The sequence below is a fragment of the Beta vulgaris genome, chromosome 4, assembly GCF_026745355.1.
Source record: "Beta vulgaris subsp. vulgaris cultivar EL10 chromosome 4, EL10.2, whole genome shotgun sequence".
NCBI classification, from domain to species: Eukaryota; Viridiplantae; Streptophyta; class Magnoliopsida; order Caryophyllales; family Amaranthaceae; genus Beta; species Beta vulgaris.
This window is the reverse complement of record NC_079205.1, coordinates 66,107,339-66,130,390: the sequence shown is the minus strand read 5'-3', so window position 1 is coordinate 66,130,390 and position 23,052 is coordinate 66,107,339. Positions and strand designations below refer to the sequence as shown.

General features: G+C 38.0%; 3 protein-coding genes across 8 annotated transcripts in view; 1 reads left to right on the top strand and 2 right to left on the bottom strand.

The window, feature by feature from the left end:
* The window catches only part of LOC104889838 (mediator of RNA polymerase II transcription subunit 13), a 34,526-nt gene extending 27,449 nt beyond the window's left edge, over nt 1-7,077 (bottom strand). Inside the window, exons 1-6 of one of the 4 annotated variants that reach the window (XM_057394588.1) lie at nt 6,732-7,077; nt 6,553-6,626; nt 6,286-6,413; nt 6,124-6,210; nt 5,861-5,948; nt 5,654-5,737 (exon numbers count right to left, since the gene is read on the bottom strand). In XM_057394588.1, coding sequence (XP_057250571.1) covers nt 5,654-5,737; nt 5,861-5,948; nt 6,124-6,210; nt 6,286-6,413; nt 6,553-6,626; nt 6,732-6,755 — 485 coding nt within the window. In that variant the 5' untranslated portion in view covers nt 6,756-7,077. Of the gene's footprint in view, nt 1-249; nt 316-5,653; nt 5,738-5,860; nt 5,949-6,123; nt 6,211-6,285; nt 6,414-6,552; nt 6,627-6,731 lie in introns of those variants that run through there. The other 3 variants (XM_010675164.4, XM_057394589.1, XM_057394590.1) reach the window with 3 other exon arrangements.
* A 1,482-nt stretch (nt 7,078-8,559) lies between these two features.
* LOC104889839 (hypothetical protein) lies at nt 8,560-15,758 on the top strand. 2 transcript variants are annotated; one of them, XM_010675166.4, is made up of 11 exons: nt 8,562-8,993; nt 9,076-9,106; nt 9,250-9,263; nt 9,349-9,399; nt 9,590-9,659; nt 11,398-11,464; nt 11,601-11,668; nt 12,436-12,559; nt 13,384-13,423; nt 14,745-14,812; nt 15,457-15,758. In XM_010675166.4, the coding sequence occupies exons 1-11, from the start codon at nt 8,757-8,759 to the stop codon at nt 15,464-15,466; spliced, it is 780 nt and encodes a 259-aa protein (XP_010673468.1). In that variant the 5' UTR covers nt 8,562-8,756; the 3' UTR covers nt 15,467-15,758. The 2 variants fall into 2 exon arrangements, with proteins under 2 accessions (XP_057250570.1, XP_010673468.1); XM_057394587.1 differs by lacking the exon at nt 15,457-15,758 and having other exon boundaries at nt 8,560-8,993; nt 14,745-14,816.
* A 60-nt stretch (nt 15,759-15,818) lies between these two features.
* On the bottom strand, nt 15,819-18,157 carry LOC104889840 (mitochondrial dicarboxylate/tricarboxylate transporter DTC). 2 transcript variants are annotated; one of them, XM_010675167.2, is made up of 6 exons: nt 17,795-18,157; nt 17,609-17,692; nt 17,444-17,505; nt 16,708-17,069; nt 16,375-16,589; nt 15,819-16,260 (listed from the first exon to the last, which is right to left on the bottom strand). In XM_010675167.2, exons 1-6 carry the CDS (start codon nt 17,912-17,914, stop codon nt 16,204-16,206), a joined length of 900 nt encoding a protein of 299 aa, XP_010673469.1. In that variant the 5' UTR covers nt 17,915-18,157; the 3' UTR covers nt 15,819-16,203. The 2 variants fall into 2 exon arrangements, with proteins under 2 accessions (XP_010673469.1, XP_048499827.1); XM_048643870.1 differs by having other exon boundaries at nt 15,819-16,236.
* Nucleotides 18,158-23,052: the final 4,895 nt, after the last annotated feature.

Sequence of the window (23,052 nt, the reverse complement as noted above, 5' to 3'; positions counted from 1 at the left end):
AGGTGGCTACTGACACTAAGTTCCATCACCTAAAGAAGGTACTAATTATATGGATGGCAAGGGTGAATCATGGTGTGCAGACTTCACTGATTAAGGATTGACTTCGATGATGAAAGATCATTCTTATAGTAGCTTAGTGCTGATGTAGTGATGGACCCATGTTTGCGAATCACCGTTTGTAAACCTAGAGGATTGTTTCCAAAAATAAAAATAAACGAAAACTTAAAAGGGGGGCCAAAAATCAACAACCAGATAACTCCGCTCTCGTTGCACAGAATTTGGTTCCTCCTCAATCGGCTGATGGTGGTGCCGAGTCCTAACCAGGACTATTTGCCTCCCACACAGAGGTCACAAGAAACTGAGAGGGAATTAACCTTTCTGCAGAAGCAGGCAAAAGCAGGTTGAAAACTTGGACATGCATGATAAAAGTGATGCAAAAAGAGGCAAGATTTTTCTAACTCTGGGTCAGCCTATAAGGCAGTCGGTACCATCAAATATGGAAATATAAAGAAAGTGAACGAGCAGCAAGAAATTAACCTTTATCTACAAAGGATTCTTGAATTAAAGTTGCATCTGACATGGCAAAAGAAACCATCTGCATTTCTCTAAGGTAAAGAATATCAATCATTTACTTGTGCTAGAATATAAATGACAAACCTACAAGAGTATGACCCCTTGAAACTTTCCAACATCACCAACTATAGGCTATAGCTCTAGTACTAGAATCCTCAACCTATATGCTCGGCGTCGGGTACGAGTGTCTAACACAGGTATGGATCCGGGTGTTGAATCGGATCCTTGATTTCTCAAAATTGAGGACTCAGCTACTCGAGTACTCGTTACCGAAGGATCCAAAATTCGGATTTGGACTCGGGGACACAGCAATTAATTTAAAAAAAGTTAATCTGAATAGATTTAAAAATAATAATTATCATTGATTTGAGTTCCAAAATTATCGGAAAGTAAAGGTATGCATATCATTATTATTATTGAGGTAGTCCAATGCTCTAAACTGTACTATTTAGAAACTATCAGACTGCATAAGGAATAAGCCAGTAATAATTTAATACGATAGAGAAAAGTATTTTAATATACTGGGCAGCCAACTGTGATAAATTTAATATTTCCTATGTTGACCATTCCCTCCTCCTTCCCTGCTTCCCATAATGTTTATTGGCACCCTACTGTTAGGCTTTCTCTCTCTCCCTTTCTCTGCAATAAAATATGCAGCCGACAAATATGTTGGTGAGCTCGCATCACTCTGGCGACCAAATACCCCAACGTCTCATTCTCCTGTTCTTAATTTGGTTCCAAATTTGTAGATCAAGCCTCAAGGGTTCTCGAAACCCTAACAATTGTTCCCCTTCCTCTTTTTTTGATGTCGAGTCCATTTTCACCCTGTCGAGTCCGGCCCATATCCTGTGTCAACACCCCAGTCGCATCGTGTCGACACGGGTGCAGCAGGGGAAAACGCTTAGTCCAAGCATCACAGTCCCCAACAAGGAATATCTCCGCTGCTGACTTTCATCAAGCAGGCCACGTGGATTGGCCAGTGTCTTCTTCTGCTAATGAGACACGTTCTCGGCCTCAACTTAGTGTTCTTATATAAGATGATACATGGAGCTAAACTACTTTACTCCCTAGCCCAATTCCCTCCTGACTCCTGACCAAATTGTTTAAAAAAGTATCATAAGATCAGGAATGAGGATCCAAATTATGGAAATAAAACTCTCCCGTTTTGTAACGGATTTTGGATTTGTCATTCCGCGAAATCCCGTTAAGGAACGCCATGATAAAAATCACATACTTCTCGCTGTGTTGTCCGTTCCGTAACGCGAACTCGCCGCGCTAGAACGCTTTTATCCCCGTCACATACGTTCTTTTTAAATATTGGCAAAAAATATTTTACTATTTAATTATATAGCAAATGAAACATGATATTATGATAGATTTGATTACATTATGATGTAATAATGCTTCGTATACTAAAACAAAGTATATAAGGTTAGAAAATATTAATGTGAATTTTAAAAAAAAATTCACACCGCGTTGGCCGCGAAACGTTCTATTTCCCCATTACAAGCCGTTCCCGCGACAACGCGACCCTTCCCACGAACGGGGCCGCATTTTTTTTCCTTGATCCAAATCTTACTTATGTCAATGACAATACTAGAAGGAAGACCTTTTATTCTCCCCTAAACCACATTAATCACTTTTTTGGAGACAAATTACTCCGCTTTGCACATTGCTCGGCACATAACTGTATACCTTGAAAATAAAAGTTGTGTGCCATATTTCACTCCCGATTCAGGTAGAAGCCATAACCAGTGAATGGCTTTGACAATTACTTTGCCATTGAAATCGCAGAACTTTCACTTTACACAAGTTCCACCTCATCCTCCTGACACGCCATTGGTACCTTCTCACCCACCACATGAACCTTCTTCAAATGTTGCACAAAACATCGCTCACCTTGCAAAGGGACTCGGCATAAAGATTTTCAATCCCTAGCTGCTTTTTACAAGAAACCACTTCCCATCCAAAGGATAGTAATCAGAACTCAGCACCATCCTGAAACCATCATGACCACTCGCGCATTAACCACAACCACTGATCCAGCACAGCCACTGTCTACAAAAACAGCTCACCCCAACACCCTTTTAAGGGCCGCCATAATTAAAAACTAAAAATAAAAAGGAATAATCAAGTGTCTCCCTACCTTTCCTCACCAAAAAAAAAAAAAAAATGGCTCCCTACCCACCACACCATCAGCATCAACACTATTACCAATCAAAAAAAATTAAATCTCAACTGCCTCCCTTATTTTAAATCTAATACCTCAAACTAAATTAAACTTAAAGCTTTCAATTTATCCGAAACATGTCATGTTTATCAGAAAGTTCACAGTCAATCACTCGATCAGAGAGATCTTTTTAATAGATATGGCAGTACGGCACAAGATAACAGGCCTTAAAAAGAAACAAAGTAGACTTCATTTCACTGCAAATGATGGCCAAGGTTACTTAATTCGCATTACAAAAAAATCAACAAACATAATATAGGTAATAAGTTCACTTTTCACAAGGAATTCAGTACGCAAGAAAATCATATATAGCTAGTTTGTTGCATGAATTAATTTTAAAAAAAAAAAAACATTTCAACTAGAATCTAGTAGCTCTGATTTCTTATATGCATTGAGAGCCTTATTATTCTTAAAAAGTAAGAAAAAGCTTTGAAGCTTCGTTTTTCAACTTTTCATCAAATACAGCAGTACTAAAGGATGCAAAAGGAAAATATTCTAGACAAGGCGGGTTAAATTTGAAAACAAAGGGGAAAACATTTCAGAGGAATCCATTCCCGTCCAATTCCTAGAGAGAGAGGAAGATGGAAAATAAATAAACAACCAGCCACAACCCAACATGAGATCGAACATGCAACAGCCATTGCTGGATGAGGTAGCAACAACCAGTGCCATTGCCGGATGAGGTAGCAACAACCAGTGGTTGGCAACCCTATGAATTAATTCATCCAACCCTCCTAGATTCACATCTTAATGCCGGGGTCCGGGGATCACACTTTCAGTTATAAGATCTAAGGTTTTCTTCCATCATTTAAAGTCTTAAACCCTACATCAAAAGATCTATTAAATGGTGGTCCTTCCCCCACAACTAAATCAAACCAAATTTTGCACTTAGCTCACCAAGTAAATGCATAACCTAGACATCTAATTTGACACACAGCAGGAAAAAAAAAATAGCATGCACAATCTACATTGTAATTCGCTAGCAGGTTTGGGAATTTGGTAGTCCTAAACATCTAATTTGACACACCACTCAAACAAAAAATATCATGCACGGTCTACATTAAAATTCGCTAGCAGGTTCGCGAATTTGGTAATCTTCATGCTCGATGAGTGTGATAGGAAACCAAACTATACCTAAAATATTCACCAAAGCAAAGATCTCCTCAAACTAACCTATAGCTTAAAATCTTCACAAAAGCAAGGAACTCCCAAAGTCACTAGTTGAAGGGAAGGAAGTGACCCATAAACAAAGCAATATTAAGTTCAAATTCCACCAAGGAGGCATACTTTGCATCCACAAGGAACATCAACTAAGCGTTTATGCCACACACAAGAAGACACGAGTTAAATCTTCATAAAAGTGATAGTCCTATTGTCACTACCTAGGTTGCACGGAGACGGGTACGGGTACATGTTCGGATTCGGGGACGGAAAACAATAAGATTTTGAAATTTTAGAAGCGGGTATGTGTACCCATACAGGATATGTATCGGGTATGGGTATGGGTATGAGTATATGACCTAAAAGAACTACCTGTGCTACATAGGTCACTACTCATCTCATCCGTGCATCTTATCACATTAAGCTCATTGATATCTAATAAGAAAAGAATTCCGAAGACTCCCAATCTCATCAAAGGGAACTCATGACAAAGCATTGGGAACCATACAACTCTAGAAGACAACATGAAAACAATTACAGCAATCTAATCCTGAACCCACACAGCAGCTTCTGTTACAAGCCGTTACCCTGCAATGTCAACTGCTATACTATAGTCATTGCACTTGCACCTCTCAATTCGATTCCTTTTTCAAGGATCACTTAAATCCACTCGAGAGCATGTCCTCTATAGGATTCAAACATACAACTAGGGCCAGACCCCATACATGCATTATGTTCTATGTGATACTTAATGTCTCGATATTACAGACAAATTGCTTCACGCTAGCTTGAGAGCATGACTCATAATCCTCTTTTCCTACATGGGTAACACCCCATTTTGTGTCTTTCTAATACATCTCTTTATAACTTATCTTAGGCGGCATCTTCGGCTATCTTCAAATCCACTACCACCCTTCTTGAGGAGCATCAGCGAACCCATGCTTAGTGTATCTAAAACCTGTGTTCTCCGACTCGGGTTTGGGTACTTGTGTCAGACAAGGATATGCATCAAGTGTTTGACTAGGCTATTGTATGAAATTTTTCCATGATTTTGGCCCAAAATAAAGTGTTTGTGTCTCCATAATCATGTCAACGATCTGCCACACGTACTAGAGGTTAGATAAGGAGCTCGAGTAACATAGTCTAAAACATCTAAATTGTGGCTCTCACATCCCTGATCTCACTTAGGGCATCACTTCAGATTTAATTCTATCCCTCTGTAATTGCATTGTTTGCAACAAAAAATTCTCAATTGAGCCACTGGTTTCTTTTAATTCTGCATGGTTGCACCCACTTGACCGCTTCACAGCTAAAGTCTCTATCTCTCTGCATCTAATGAAAAATGCAGAAGTAGAAACCACTCAATAAAACAAAAAAAGATCATCAGCTTCCACAAATTTTCTAGTGGTCAAAGTCGTATTGTAGAATGACACACATTTTTATTTTCTCAGAGCCGGACTACATCAAGAATAAATGAGTAAATAACAGGTAGCGTTCAACCACAAATCCCAATAGTGGATGACAAACAATTCTGAATAAGTGGATGGAAAAAGCAGGGAGAAGAAGCCATACTCATTCCTTAAATCATGGTTAATTTGAGTGTAGTGTGCTTTCCCCCTCGGTACCAGTAAGAAGACAAAACTTACCACTTCACATTGCACATAACTCATAAAAAAAAGTCCAACAAACCTGAATAGTTCTTCACTTTGTGAAAATGGTCGGTATCTTGAAAATACATCACCATATCTAACATATGAGAGACCCAGAAGTGCTCTGGAACAAAAGTAGAGAAACAAAGGATAAGCAAAATAACCTTTGGGAACAAGAGTAAGAGCATGTGGATGTTAGGAAAATACAGCCAAAGTGAGAAAAAATAGTAAAGGCAAGGAAGCAAACCTCTCTAACCGATTTTTGAGAGCTTGCGATAAAGCAGAAGCAACCTCTTCTGAATCACCAGGAGAAATCCAGATTCCAGAAGCAACCACTTAAACAAGAGACATAAATAGAGAGAATGTGAGATAAACACAGTGAAGTATCAGGCAAATTCTGAGGGTGAAACCAGGATGATAGCAGTATTAGTTACATAAAAGAAGAGGTAGAAAGTTAGACTACGAACAAGTAGTGAAGAAGTAAAAAGTCAAAAAAAAATGGGAAGGTACCTTTTAATCTAGATAGAGCAGGTTGAGCAGCATCAGCAACGGAGGAGTGGCGTCCAGGAAGAAAAAGCCAAAGCTTAATTTTGTCATCTGGGTGCATAGAAAACAGATGAGCAAGATTGTAGAGCAAGTAGAAACTAAATGCAAATGCAGCTTACTGCTTACCAGGGTTGTGCATTCCCTGAGAAGGGTCCCAAGGTCCCACAAATGAGTTGGTCCAAGAGCTAAGAAATCCATCCTTTTGCAGTTGAAGATGTGAAGATAGCACTTCAACTCTTTCATCTGTCCTTGAACTGCCAACAACAACAACATCATCTATCTTTGCAATAACACTAATGCTGATCGCTAAAATCATCACAACTCTAAACAAACAAACATACATATATATATATATACATACATACATACATACATACATACATACATACATACCTTTTATCCGGTACACAAGTTACATCGGATTCATTGGGAAGAAACTGGAACCATGAAATTTGATGAAGACCTCCCTATACGAAACCATAAATCAAAATCAAAATCAAAAACAGATTTATACAAGTATACTACTATACAGGCGGAGGCGGAGGCGGAGGCGGCGGGGCAGATGCACATACGATTCGGAAAATATTGGTCCACATTTCAATGCGAACTTTGTTGATTCTGATGCCAAATTCCTCCGACCTAAATCTTCATTATTTGCTACTACTATGCATACCTATCAAAGATCCATAATTTCTAAAATCCAAATCTATCTCTGCACAAACTTTTACCAGGCCCGCAACTACGCTAGCTCTAACCTACTCTCACCTTCAACCTTCAATCTTCCTTGGCTCTGAGATACTTGCATGTACTACAACTTCAATCTTCACAACATCCCGACTTTTATTTTTTTTTTACCGCCTGATGCCTGAAACTAACAATTTTAATTGGATATCTAGAGACATAGGGCTTTTTTTTTCTAAATAAGAGAGACGTAGGGTTTTAACTTTAACTATTTCCATTTTTTTTTTCTTTTGAATAAAGGTTTAAGAAGTTGATCAACATTAGTTACCAACTAGCCTTACATGCACACAATACGTGTGATAGCATATGAAGTAGAAAATGAAATTAATTGAATAGATAACTATCTTTACATTTTTTTAAGAAAAAAACTGATGGTTAGTTTAAATATCCTACTTTTCCCTCTTTTTTCATTCAAAATAAAACAGTTAGTTATCTCCCTATTTTTTTGCTTTTATTCCTTTTTCTAATTTTTGGTGTCCCCCATGTGTTGCCTGATAATATAGAGATACGATTAACGTCATTCCCCGCTAATTGTCATAATAATAATAAACTATAAAGATAAATATTTATGATGGATAATTGGTATGTCGTTATGCATTTTAAAGATTGTTTTGTTCGTATTACTACTATGCACAATACGCTATTATTAAATTTACCTCTCGCTTTAATTATAATATTAATTTAATTATCAAAATCAATTATTCTATTCTTCTTTCTCCATGCATTTGGATTGTCAAATCTATCAATAGTTAGGATGAAGTTTTTATGGTAATCGTTGTGTCAAGAGAAGTTGTGTGCAGGTACAGCTCACGTGGGCGCGCATGATTCGGCATGTCCCCATAAAAATAATAGGCTCAATAATATTATATATATTCTTCTTGTTATGATATAAAAGCAAAAGGATTGATTTTATCATTGAATTGATGATTAATCTGTTAGGAATTAGGTAACTCATATCATCAATCTCCCTAATTTTCCTATATACTACATTATATACAAGCTCTCTAATTCTTACCAATAAATTTCAGATTAAGAAATTTAGTAATCTACTTCAAAATGAAACAGATTGTGATTACTCGCTTAACCTCATTGATTCTGACAAAGCAACGCTAAATATCCAACAGCAAGTCGACATCAATACAGGTTGATTGCGCACAAGTATACACTATGAATGACAAATATGTTAAGGGCCTCGAACATCTTAGCTTCGACCTTCTCTAAGTGTGGTGATTCAAAGTGATTGTGTGGCATTGGTCATGTGGTTGATATTGCTTAATGATTATTCTGGTTGATTCTAGCAAAGCGCTAAATGTTAAATGACAAGTCACACCATTACAAGTTGATGACTCGCAACGATACACCGTCAACGACAAGTTGTGTTATACAACAGCACCCTCGTCAATTGCAATGGTCGTTGAGAGTGATCTTTTAGAAGTAGTTGATTTAAAAAGTGTTATAGATGATTTTGTTAGATATAGCTTTCAGATAACTTTTGTCAAGAACTACCATTTTTAACACATTGAAATGTTGTCAACTACTATTATTACTAAACTCTCGTAGTTTAGACAACTAATTTTGCAGCTAAAAGTTAACAACTATCTCTACCACCAAAAGCTCACAATTTATAGCTAAAAGTGTATGACTAATAGTTACTTTTGCCGAACTATGCCTAATAATTGGTCATCTCATAGTGACTAGTGAGTAATAACAGTACTTCCTCCGTAACACAGAGTAAGATTAGTAAAGCGCTGATCTGAAAAGAACAAGGCCTAAGACGATCTGCCGGTGCAGGAAACAGGTGGTGGCGAAGGCGGGGAGAAGCCGAACAAAACAGGGTCTGAGGTAGATTGTTGAGAATGAGAAGGGGTGGCATTGGCATCGGAATGGGGTTGTTTGTAAAACTGAAGAGCATGGTATTTGTACGCCCTTGTAGCACGGCGTTGTCGGGCACCAAATTCATCGCTACTAGTAGTGGAGTTCCCTTTTCATCATCAATCTTGAAACAAACCCTAATACCATCATCATCCACTTCCACTTCCATGGTCCCATGGTCCCTCTCTCAGCGTCGTGGTGTCAAAGTTACCGGCACCGAGGTTCCAATTAATATTATCTGCATTTCCATGTATCATTTATCAATGTATGTATGATGTATTCACCATAGCTTTCTTGCTGCAGGTCAGAACGGGTAATATCGTCCAAAGGAAAGGTCAGTCTACCTATCTAATTCCAAACTTTGTTAAGCTCTATTGCTATCTGCTAGTACTGCTACTAATGAATTCATCTACTAACTATCCTTGTGTATTGTATTGTATCGTATTGTATATCACCTCCAACTCGCAACTGCATTAGGTCGAATCTATCAGGTTTGGCTCTCACTGTATACTATATACTATATCCCCTCTGAGTAGTAAGTTGTAAATTCTCATTCTGTCCTTTTCTTTTCTTCAGGTTATAAAAGCACAACATACGCAGCATGGAAGGGGAGGAGCATCCATTCAGGTAAGGCTCTAGTCTAACTCATACAACCGCCTTTTTCTATGCTATTCTAGCTCAACAACAGCTTATGGTCTTTCTCTTATACATAATTCAAATATGAATATTCATGCTACCTGCTTAGCTCTTGCCCTAATGGAATCTCCCCTTTCTGCTGCTTTAGAGGATAAGGATTTTCTATTTCTCTATGTATCAGGTTGAGCTCCGCGATGTTGATAGTGGAAACAAAGTAACTGAAAGATTTCGTACGGATGAAGCCATTGAAAGTACGCATTTTTCATCTTCCAGGATTTTCTACTACTCTATGCGTAGCTCCTGGCCTAGTTTCATGTTTGGCATTAAGTTCCCCCCCCCCCCCCCCCACACCCTTTTTAACCATTTCCTTTTGCCAGTGTTTTTTGGTCCTTTGCAATGGTCTGAATTCTGAGTTTCCCAGCTTCATTTTTGTGCTAAAACATAAGTTCATATGGTTAGCTAAAATGCCAATTTTTTTCAAAAGATGTCACTAGATGTTTTACTTGGAGAAGTCTCGATGTCTGGCTAAAAGGATCTGGGTTATGTAATCCCAGGGAACACACAAGTGTCAAGGCACTTTGTCCCTCCAGATAGCTATATGTATAGGAAGTCTGTATCCTTCCCATGATGTGATACTTTAAGAATAGACTAAGTTCCTGCCAGCTTGTATCTTATAAATAAATTCACCTAAATGAAAGTAAGTCTATTCCCAAATGGCGGTGCTTATGCCAAATGTTCAACTTTTGTTTCTCCGTGAGCAAAACCCAGTGGTACTCAATCATTCTCAACAAAAGCGGCATGACGCTTCATGAGATACTTCGTTAGGCAAAACTTAGCGCAAGATGTTAATTTGTCACACTAAATTTTCATTTCAAATTCAAATAACAGTTGAGTCTCATGTACGACCAGCAAGATTGTCAAGCTAAGGATGAAATTCCACAAAGAAATTTTCTGGAAGCAAGGACTTTGAGGTGAGGTTGCATACATCTAGCCTTCCGTGACTCTCTGTATTGTTGCATACAGCGGAACCCCATACTTAGAAGTTGTTGACCTTCTTGCTGTAAGGGAAAAAAAATAGAAACGTGTGTCTCTTAAACTTCATGCCAGCAATTGCACCTGTTGAGGTTGGAATGGAGATACCACTTGTTAGATTTCACAAACTTAAAAGTAAAGTAATGAACATGCCTACTTCAGTCCATTGACTTTGTAAGGCTCAGATTCTTTGAGTTTGTGAAGGCTTTAGGTTCACAAATAGTTAAACAACCAAGAAGCACACAAAAATTGGAAGATGCACTGCCCTCCTACAAGAGACGGACGAGCAACCCCAGGGACCACCACTGATACTTTGCATGCTTTTTTTAAGAGCCTGAGAATCGCATGAGCACCACCACACACACCTCTTTTTTTGTGGGTTCTGGCAGTTTCGTTGATTCAAGTCTTTAGTTGTGACTGCATGAATGATGTACTTTATCTATTTGGTGGGTTGTCACTACGGTTATGCTATTATCTCTAGAGCTATACTTGCGAGGTTCTGTAAGAAATCTATAAATTTGGTGTAGGCATGTCTGAAGGATAACGGAGATGTCATCTATTATCTTGTATCTTTTTTCTACACAAATACCTTGTAGTGGAGGACTTTGTTAGTGAGCTTAGATAAATTACATCACACAAACAAATTAGTGAACGTTCTTATGTTGCAAGTGTGTTTGTGACATCTTTGTATCCAAAACTTTCTGTTACCCTCTTCTTTTCATAGGAGGTCAAAATTGAACTTTCAGGAAAGCGCGTATGACGTGCCTATAAGTCATATTTACTCCTGTTTTCCTTTCATAATTTCAATATCGTATGTATTTTGTTTCTCTTTGCCTATACAGGATTTTGTTGAATCTATTTAAGCGTCGTATGTATTTTGTTTCTCTTTGCCTATACAGGATTTTATTGAATCTATTTAAGCGTTTAGAGAACAATCATAAAGTGCATCTGATGCAGGGGTATATGTTGAAGAAAAGACTTTCCAGTATCTATATTCAGAGGAAGATGTAGTAGTGCTAACAGAGTAAGTGTGCTTGTCTTTATTTCCTATTTTTTATGGTTTCGTCTTTAATGTGATTGTTATGATACCCGTAATTATATAACTATAAAGAAGGCTGATGTCCCTGACCTTGGTCTTTTGTATACTTGTATGTGTTCAGCCCGGAAACATTTGAACAGATAGAGGTGGCAAAGGAATTGTTTGGAAAAGCTGCTGTCTACCTAAAAGGTTTTCTCAAATATGCTTGTATTTGACAGTGCTATGCTCCTCTATGATTTTGTTTCTAAGCTTGAGCATCTTTTTTCAAATTGCTGGATGAATCACTGGATAATGTATCTCCAGAGAGAATATGTGGCAAACTAGATTTATGAACTGATGTTGACTTGAGATTTATCAGTTGAGACTTGTGAGCATATGCTAAAAATGGAGTCTCTCTGGTATGTGATTTAGGGAAGTTGAATGAGTTATACTTTCAGATCCCACTATTTTATTACCTGGAACCAATCTAGGGGCACAACTTCACCAGTCTAAGCCATGATCTTGCATGTAGAGATGGAAGCCGTCAAGCAACAAAGTACCAGGGACAACAGGGGTTAGCATGAACAGTATGAAGCAGACATACATCACTATTGTATTGCAAATTTGTGATGTCATTATAGATCATGCAGTTTTCCCTACATATCAGTGATTAGAAAGAACCAGACTTCTGCTATAATGAACCAACCGTATGGGAGAAAACGGAAAGATGGGCAGTGGGACAATATTTAGGGACCTTAAGAAAGTAAGGATGCTTTATGCTAGCATGAGGAGTAGGCTCCTGAATCCTGATATTAGATACATAGGAAAATTATAGAGGCATCTGTTACTTCCCTCATATGTAATGGTCCTAATCTCCAAATAATTATCAAGTACTAGCACACATTAATTACTTTACAAGACTGCGTTGCATTTCAACATTCCAGTGACTCATTCTTTTTATTCGAATGATGATGCAGATGATATGACAGTCAGAGTGCAGTATTATGATGGGAGATCAATGTCTGCAACAGTACCTTATCGCGTCACTTGCACTGTTGTTGAAGCACAAGCTCCTATGAAGGGGCTATCCGTAAATGCACAGTATGCAACTTTTCTATTTACTGCTTCTGCCAAGAAGTTTTGTGCTCATTCTATGGCCTTTTGTCTTCTGTCATGTAAGAGTTTCTTGTTTATCTGGTTGGCTTATTTGTGAAAAAGGGATAGAATATAAAGAGAAGCTGGCTTTGTATTGTTCACCGCTTTTTCTTTTTTCCTCCCTCGTGCATCCATAGATTTGACATTAGAATTCTAGAGTTATGAGGATGATGCAGTATTTAACTTGTCAGTAGATGGCTTTTTGCGAGCAATATCTGAAATTTTGCTTATGATGATGAGTATCAACTGTGATGAGTATGTTGCTGCATGCATATCTTAATAGTTTCTATCTCATGTAGTTTATAAGGTTGCACTCTCTTCACCTTGTTTTTCCTGAACTTATTGAAGCTTATTTATAAGAGTGAGAATTTATTCGATCTTATCTGAATTTATTGGAACTTATTAGACCTAGAAAATATTTTTGTAAGGTGAAGAGGACACTAACTGAATTGCATGAAGCCATAAACCATGGCTCAGTAGTGATATTTCAGCAAGAGGATAGAGTGGTATTATAGGATAGCTGTTGTTTTCTCATGTCATGTTGAGTATAATTCGTATGCTTGCTCAATTTTTGGTACTAGTTTGAGGATATTCACCTTTTTATTTGAAGCTTTTAAGTACCAACCATTCACAGAATGAAATTTGGTATTGATCTAAAGGGCAATATATGCTTTTTCCAAACATGTTCCCTTTGATGAGCTTTCAGATACTATTTTTCGCACTTGTTAAAGACTAAACCCTCATCCTTCGCGTGGTTTGCTCTTTTGCAGGTATAAAAAGGTTGTGCTGGACAATGGCCTGACAGTTCTCGTGAGTAATTTTATACATTAATGTTCTTAGGTTGTTGAGTTTATACTGTAGATAAAGTGTCTGTTTTCAGTGACATTTTTTGGGTATTTGTGCCAGAGCTTGGTCGCTGCACATTCAAATTAACATCACATAAGAACTATTACCAATCTCATACTCTTAGATAGTTATGTTAGAAATACGACCTCAAACATATTTATACTAGGCCGCAAACATAAGCCTAGAACACCTAGGAAAACTGAACAAGAGGAGGAAACACCCCTTGGGCGGCAAAACCCGCTGGCGTGGGCTCAAAACCCGTGGGGGGTTAGCTACATGCTCTTCCTCGTCACTTTTGCTATGTCTTGGTTTCATGTAATGCATCTTCAACACCGCCAGACCCAACAAGTTATTGATACCAATATCTCATTGTAGATTAAGTGTGGGTATCAGGGTAGCTCTGTACTTCCTTGGCTTGTTGGAGGGGGGAGTGAGGCTGCATTTTACCTCCCCAAACCTATCAGCAGTCAGATTCATAGCAGCTGCTGTTTTTTCACCTAGTAACTCATGCTTGAGCCTATCTCTTTTCAATGATTGAAACTAAAGTGATATTCTAGCTGTTCTACATGGCACATATGTTTTCAGGTCTGGTGATACTGCCCCCTACAGCTATAGGATATCCCATTTTTTCAGTATTATGTAACCAAAACCACTTGGCATCTTGTTACATTCATTTCTGAATTCCAACTTTATTCTCATAATAGCAACTAACTAAAGTTACTAATAGGGCAAGATGTGTTTTGGAATCCAGAAAAAAGAAGCAGCAAATGACCATTCTTTTCTCTTTGGGGGCACCGGGGGGGGGGGGGGATGTAAACATTATGGAGTATGACCTATGTTGAAGTTGCCTTTAAGCTTATTCCTAAATCCCCATTCGTAGTCTAAGGAAGTGCAAGAGGAGCTAGACCCTAATGGCTGCAGTCGGCAGATATGTTCTCTGATATGATGTTGGGATACTTAGATTTGATATACTCGTAATTCTGGCTTGGTATCTGGTGGCTCTACCCAGTTCAGCTTCCTGACTAACTGTTAAGTCGATTTGATGGTTTACATTGGTCAGTTACGATAGCTACCGCTTGTATCTCTTACTGATTGTAACGTGTACCACTTGCATCTCTTACAATTTACAGAATAATATTTTGCTTTTTTCTGATGCCTTGACCATGGTTTGATGGCTAGTAGTTCTCGACAATGCTTACAAGTGTTTTTTATCCTTCCCCTTTGAACTTTAATGGCCAAGGAACTGTTTTTAATGCCTTCTAATCTATTTCATCTGCTAATCCAGGCACCTCCTTTCATTGTAATTGGTGATGCAATTGTTATCAATACAGCAGATGACTCATATATCACCAGGTGATACGTTGCTAACCTTTTCCCAAATTTGTGCGTATCTTCTTGTTATAGGCATTTTATCTATCATTATTTCTAAAGAGATGGTATCTGAGGTTCTTGATTCTTGTCACTCTCTCCCTCCATCCAAGAAAAATACTTCTCATTGACTGAACTCATGGCTTAAGAAAGAACAATAATAATCTTGTTTAGTAATATATTGTAGATGTTACATCTGTTGTGAATATGCAGCAAGTAGCATGTATCTTCATTAGTTGATTACATCTGTGGTTAATATGTGAATTTACTTTTGATTAGTTGATACATATCTGCACCTTTTGACTCCTTGTACGAGCATTATTTGAGTTAAAACTGGTGTTGTCATAATGTTCAGTGTTGCCACTGGCACTTGTAAAACCACACTTGTGGTAAAAGAGGCAAGTATATAGATGCTTCTGATTTTTGGGTTGTGGTTCTTTTGTTTTGGTGAGACTTGCGCTTAAAATTTTGACTTTTGCTTAAAAAGTCTTCTGTCTTTTTTCGGCGCGGGCTATAGAGAACCTAGAAGTGTAAATGTCTACCCGTGATTTTGTACAGTTTATTTTTGACACGAAATTGAACATCCATGAGATTTTGCGATATTGCTGATTGTTGTTACTCTTTTGCAGGGCAAAGTAAGTACGTTGCAGCCTGAAAATTGGTATACAAATTCTTTTCATCAAGGGATTTCGAGGTATCTTGTGGCAAATTGTTGGAAGACAATAAAGATGAGGTGGTTGAATACTTGAATAATTCACGTAATCTTTTAATTACTTCTACATTGACCTTAGTGGAAGCTTTTGCAGTAATGCAATCATTTGTCGAATTGTTGTGGCTTCTTGCTTCCTTTAAAATGTGATATTTGCCTCTGTATAAACTTTGTTAGTCATTTGGGTCATGATTTGTTAATAATCAAGCCCTTTCAGCAAAACATCCTGGTGCCTTGTTTATGAATGTTGCTCATTTCAAGTTATCTGAAAATACACATGCATTAAATATGATAGACGCATTATGTATTGTGGGGAATATCTACTGCGAAATGTTTTACACGATATGATGTGCATTGCTGAGGAAGGAGCACAAAGATAATGGACTCACTAAGTGCACCAATTATGTAATGAATACAACGTGCTAAACTTGAAGGTGCCAATTTCCTTATTAGTTGTTCTAAAGAAGCATGGTGCATGATGATCATGTAAGCGAAAGACTAGACTACAAATTGCAGAAATTAAAGATCCGTGCTTGATGCTTCTGGATATTAATTTTCCTTGAGAATACTTGGGTAGTCTCGCTTTTGAAACTCGTAGGAGCTTGAGAAATACTGGAGCCATGGAACTCTCTTTTCATGTCCATTATAGTTGCACTGACTCTACAGTCTACAATCCCGCAGAAGTCTCAAACTTCTGGATCTGATGGAGGAAAATCAATGTCAACTGCATAAATTGCACAGAAACTATCATTAACATTTCAAGTGAAGGGAACATGCTAAGAATAGCACTATCTGTGCAGAAAGGAGGATGGTGAGATGGTAAGAGGTAAGAACTAACCATAGCGTGGGGTGCAATTCTAACGCAGTACACAGGGAAGCCAGTATAGAATTTGAGTGGGCCCCCGGATTTCAAGGTCTTCATCACACAATCTAAAGAACCTGTGTAGGGGTACTTGCCCTCTGCATCCGGCTGCATTTTTTGTATTTGTGTTTTGACATAGTCAAATGGCAAACTGCTGGCTGAAGCAAAGAATCCAGACACGGCACTGGCTCCTGAACAGATTGCAGGTAAACGTTTACGTATAATCAGCTATGACTCCCGCTTTAGTTTCTGTTTGGTGTCTTAAAGTACTAGAATTCAAGAGGGGTAAATTCATATGAAGGTGTTTACCTAAAACGGTGGGCGTTTCTCCAAAACCTAGAGAATCCCGGAAAAATTCGACGCTTTGATCATAGGAGGCAAGCATACCCATGTTTAGTGCCATGGCGCGGACAACTGTAGGTCCGGCTCCTTTCCATAATGCCAACACACCTTCATCGGCAACAATACGGATGAGTGCATGAAAGGCGTTTTTGTAGTGACGTCGTTGTGCCAGCGGTAAGGTTGCATCGGCTTGCATGCGGATGAGTGCTAGGTCAGCTGGACTACCAATACATGCTCCAATTGCTCCAGCAGTCAAACCACACAAAGCCTTTTGGTAGAGAGGTAGAGGCTTCCCATCATTAGCAGCAATGGCTTTATTGGTCAATATCCTGATTATATAAAACAAATAAGTCATTTCTGACATGAAACTGAAATGAATCAAGTACCAATAACATGGATATATACTATATACAGAAATTTGGAGAGAAAATCCCAGAAAGATACAGCATTTGCTATAGATCTAGTAATATACAAGTAAAAGTGAGCCAGTTATTGGTGATATTGTTATGTAATCTTTAAATAATTTGCAACTTTTATGGTGATTTGCTAATGAAAGACTAGCAGTAGCAGAGAGAATAAAAAAGGAGGAAGCTTTAATATGTAAAGACAGAGGGGATAGTGGCCCTGTTTGGCAAATAGAGTTTAGAGTTTAGTTGTACGAAGACAATAGTATATAGATATAGTAAGAAAAAATAGGTGATACCTGAAGGTTCCAAGACGAGCAGTTGTATAAGTGGCTTGCCTGAGCAAACCTGCAGAGAGACCCTGCACCAGCAGCAGCAGCAGCACCCAAATGGTAAAGGAACCTTCTAGTTGTAGACTTGTAGAGTTGTAGTACAGATAATAAAAGAAAAACTTTACGCTTTACCTTGTAGAAAGCAGAAAGACCCTCATCGCGAAGCATGTTCTTGGTGACATTGACCGCAGACCCCTGTCCCAATTGTATTCGCACCTGGGTTTTGGTTTTCCATTACAAATCGATTAAAGAAAGCTGATGTTGTTTGGTACTAAGTAGAGGAGTAGTATCAAAGAGTAATGAGAATTGATACCTTACCTTGACCATGTCAATGGGCTGAATCACACAAGTAGCCAGCATACCAGAAGCACCTCCATTCACGAAGGGTTTGATAGTCTTCCAAACTGATACTGATGCTTTTTTTGGCTCTTCCGCCATTGCTCCCTCCCTTTCTCCCTAATTCACTTCACTACTAGAGAGGAGAGGAGAGGAGAGAAGAGAGAGAAAAGAGAAAGAGAGAGATACTCAGGAGTATAACTATAAGAGAAGCCACAGGATAGAGATGAGACGAGTGGACTAGGGCTTCACAAACAACCTCTTCTGTTTTGTTTTTAAGAAAAGAGACACTCACTCTGTCACAGGATTTGCCCACCAACAATCTTGAATCTTTCACCTCGTAAGGCGTGATGCTCAACCCACCACCTCCACCTTCATAGTTTTCTTATGTTCTCACACTTGGCACTTGGCATCTCCTTTATCACTACCAACATTTTCAACCACACATACAAATACTTCTATTTTTTTTCAACGAGAAATCGTACATTAATTAAAAGAGTAAGTACAACCTAATGCTAATACAATTCACCCTAAATCAAACAAACAAACCTAAAAGAGCCTTAGGAGCTCGTACATTCCACCCAAACAAAAGTAAATAAAACCGATACAAAGTCACTTAGAAAGGGGGGCGTCGCTGGTCAGTGCCTGTGATGGATGCAAATATCGGATGGCTAATGGAAGTGGTAGAAAAAGCAGATGACGATCACAATCCGGACAACGAACAACCATCGGAGAGCGCCACGTCTTGCTGCATGAGCAATCCCAATAATCTGCTATCGCTTGGGATTTTGAGCTCATGACCATGTGAGTCACGTTCCATTGTGACTCAATACTCTCGATCGAGAGTGTCTCAGGTTTCTCCATGAAGTAGGAGAAATGTCGATGAATGGGAGCTGAAAACTCCCAGATGCAACTGGGGTGCCGCCTTCAGATTTGAAGTTGTCAAGGCAAAGACAACTAAGATCAATGCCAAGCTAAAAAGAGAGTCGAACAAGTCAAGCTCTCGTACACACCTCCCATTTGCAAAATCGGAAAACAAACATCCAACCATGAAAATGTATCATCGCCTCATCCATGCTTACACACCTTGTCCCTTAGCACATAGTCCCCAAAATCGACATATTCTATCGTTAGAACCTTGAATCACCAATTCTGACTCAACTGAAAACTACTTGTCGATGACCACAACCAACCACTGACAACATCTTTTAGCAACTCGAGAAAAACAACACAATCCTATTATGCGGAGATTGAACACAATTTCTAAGAAACCACCAGTCTTATTGGCAACAACCATAACTAGTTGGAGAATCCAACAACCAGAGGGGAGGGGGAGGGAAAGCCCGACACTAACAGGGAGGTAGGGGAAAGGGAAGCCCAACACTAACATGGGGGAGGGGAAAGGGAAACCTGAAACAAAAATAGGGGAGGGGAAAGGGAAACCTGAAACAAAAATAGGGGAGCACATAACAACTACAACACTAACACATGGACGCTAAGACGGGGACGAGGAACATGGACAGCGACGGAGAGGGGGATGACCAACGCGGAAATCCAAAGAAACTCAACATAACCAAACAGTGACAACGAAAAACCTGAACGCATTGAAACAAAAACAGGGGAGGCCTGACCAAACGCACAACCGAAAAACCTAAAAGCACCGGGGATGGGATGGGGATGGGGATGGGAGAAACAACCTAACCTAATGTGGGGGAGGGGGGAAAGGAGGGGAAAACGGCGACGAAGGAACGAAAAAAGAAAACACTGAGGGAGGGGGTGATTTGACACGGTGGCATGGACGGGGGGATGTGAAGCGACGGCGGAAGGGGGAGGTTCGACGCGACGACAAGGATGGGGGATGTGACGCGATGTTGAGGAGGGGGAGGGGAAGAAAACGACACGACGACGACCAAGGACCCGACGCAGGCTCGTCGGCGACCATGTGGCCCTGCAAGCTAGCGGGGGGCGGGGAGGGCTAAAGGTTGCTAGGGTTTTGTATTTGGGGAGGGGGTGACTCTATGTGGCTTGCATGTTAAAGATAGAGCTTTAGTAGAATAGTACAAATAAATCTATTTGATAAAACCAATTTCTTACAATTATTATCTACTCCTCAAACAACATTTGTTAGATATTAGAGAAAATACTTAGTTATAGGTGCACTCGGGAGGCTTTGACAATTTCTCTACTCACTCAAAATTGTGTGACTTCAAGAGTTTATTTCTTTTATGGATAGTTAAATTTATCTCAAATTTTCAATAGATGACTCTTGTGAGCGAGGAAGAAAAATGTGTTAAATTTATACTGTTAAAAGAACGAAAGGACTACATATTGACTATTGAGATTATAGATACATGTTAATTAGCACTTGAATATTACACAAATATTTATATTTGACAAAGAAAATAGCATTAGTTTCACTAGGAATACTTTCTAAGGAGACAACGAGGACAATGGATAACTAAGAGTCGAGGACAAACGCATGCAGATGCAGCCATATCTGTCCCTCCTAAGTCCTAAATCCTATATTTTCTGATAATTTGTATGCTAATGACATCATTAAGTCTAAATCTAATACCCATCTGCAGAACTCCACAAGTGGACACTGTCATTTCCAACGGAAATAAGCTGTAAAATACCAAATATACATCCCACATGCCTCACATGTATCAAATTATTAGTCACTAATTAATTATTGGATACCTAATAATTATACTCCACCAGCAGTAATAATAATTGTTATGTTTAGATTCGTTTTTCATAATCCTAGCTTATATATCTAAATAAGCAAGTACACGTGACTACAGGATAGGAGTGAGCATATGACAGTTAGTGGGGGGCATTTGTACCATAGCAAATGATAGGAATAAATACTAAATTTCATATACTGTACACTGTACTAGTACTAATAATAATATTAATTATGTCTTTTTATTCATTTAGCTATTATTGTTATCATTTTTGCTAATTTGTTCTCATTAAATCTGGTTAATCATAATCTCGTAGGAGTATTAGTTGCACTAAATATTCCACTTTGAAAGGAATAAATACTAATCTGGTTAATCATTCAAAGTGGAATAAATACTAAATTTCATATACTGTACACTGTACTAGTACTAATAATAATATTAATTATGTCTTTTTATTCATTTAGCTATTATTGTTATCATTTTTGCTAATTTGTTCTCATTAAATCTGGTTAATCATAATACTAAATTTCTTTTTATTCATATGCATGCTTCATGTTTCAGCCATCCAATAGTACGAGTTAGATATCTTGATGCTACATCTCATAAATATTGATTATTGAATCAGGAGCCAATTCTGACATCTTTATTATAGACCCAAGATTAAAGTGAAAAGCTTATAGTTTGAAGTAGTAAAGGAGATTTCACATACAATCTAAGGATATAACAATAATGAAATTAGAATAAGAGTAGGAATATAATATTATGAGAAATATAGATTACAATATGTATACCAGTATAATATTACTATAAGAAAATTCAGTAGAAAACTTAAAAAAGGAAATGAAATTGGTTCAAGTGATGAAGTTTCTCATCTTCCACAACAAAGTATATGTTATGAGTTTTCCTTTTCCTTTCATTTTTCGTTGTTTGGTATGGTAAGGGCTGTAAAATAAGTTTTCTATCAAATGGGTTCTAGGTGAAAATCATTTTCCTTCAAAAAGAAGGAAAAATACATTTTCATTCCTCTTCCTTAGCAGCCTTTTACTATCCTCTCCCTTCCCCTTTCATTTTTCCCTTTTCCATAATTTTTTTTACAATGAACCAAACAAAGAAAAATTAGTTTTGCATTTAAATTTTCTATTGTAAAATATTTTACATTGAAAATATTTTACATCCAACTAAACGGAACCTTAATGTCTAATTTTAGTAGGTAGATTATGAAAGGTCCTTTTACTGAAGCTACAAATGGCTACAATAACTAAGCTCTTTTACTGATCTGTGAGCTGCAAGCTTGAAAAGGGACCCAAGCTATTTGCTGGCGCCAAATGGCGGGCGGGTCCCTTTTGAAGTCTAATTATGATCACTAAATATTTTCCTTTTCCTTTGAATTAGCGTCTCTTTAGAGCAAAGCTAAAAACTGTGTTTCCAAAATTGTGTAGGTCCGAGTACGACTGATAAAAAAGATAATGTAGGAACAAAAATTTGTTTGTTATTGTATTCATTATTTTGGTTAGTTCATCAAGGTTGGCTTGTGCGGTGTGCCAGTGTCATACTGTGACGGTGCTTCCTTGTCAGTTGAAATTCAAACAACTTGAGAGAGGGAAACTTGAGTAGAATATTATCTACAACATGTTAATAATGGGGCTTGGTCTAATCATAATTTTAATATTACTAGGAAATAAGTTTCCTTATTACTAGATATTTAGACCAAGTCAAACTTGTTGAACAGTATATAATAATTAAGAGACCGAGTATTTCATAATAACTGCTTGGACAATTTACTAATAACAAACACATAGCTTTTTAAGAAAAATTTGCAAATTTGTTGTTGAATGTGTTAGTAATTGTCAAATGATCAACTCAACCAAAAGCTTAAGCTGATGGTTGAGGTCCCAAGAATAGATTTATACTCTATCACACCCTCTCGCGCAAGAGCCCTTAGGACTTGAAGTGTGGATGCAGCACAAGTTGGATGAAATTCGAACTTGTGATCTTTTTGTTATGCTGGCTCTTGATACCATGTCAAAGGACCAACTCAAGCAAAAGCTCAAGCTGATGGTTGAGGCTCCATTAATAGATTTATACTCTATCAGTAATAATCTGGAAAAAATTTGAAAATAGAAGATAAGTTATACACATATTTCAAAAAACCACAAGAACTTTTGTACCAATGTACATGGTATAATTAAGCAAGAACAAGACCTAAAATCTAATACTAAGTAGTATTTGATGTAGTCATAGTAGGTTCACGTACGATTCACCTTATAATATATTAACTATTTATTAGGCCCTGGCTATGTCCCGAGTAAGAAGAAATTTCATTTATTAATATAATACTTTATGATAATAACACTAAATACAATTTAGTTTAGTGGTTAAGACTTTAGTATATGTACTTGAGGTATCGGGATCAAACCCTATATACTACGCAGTTTTTAAGTTTTTATATTGTACATGGATTACATGAACTAAAACTCCTTAGGGACAGCGCGACGTGGCACAGATTACATGTTCAAACTCTATCACTATGATATATGGTACTTCCAAGGCTTG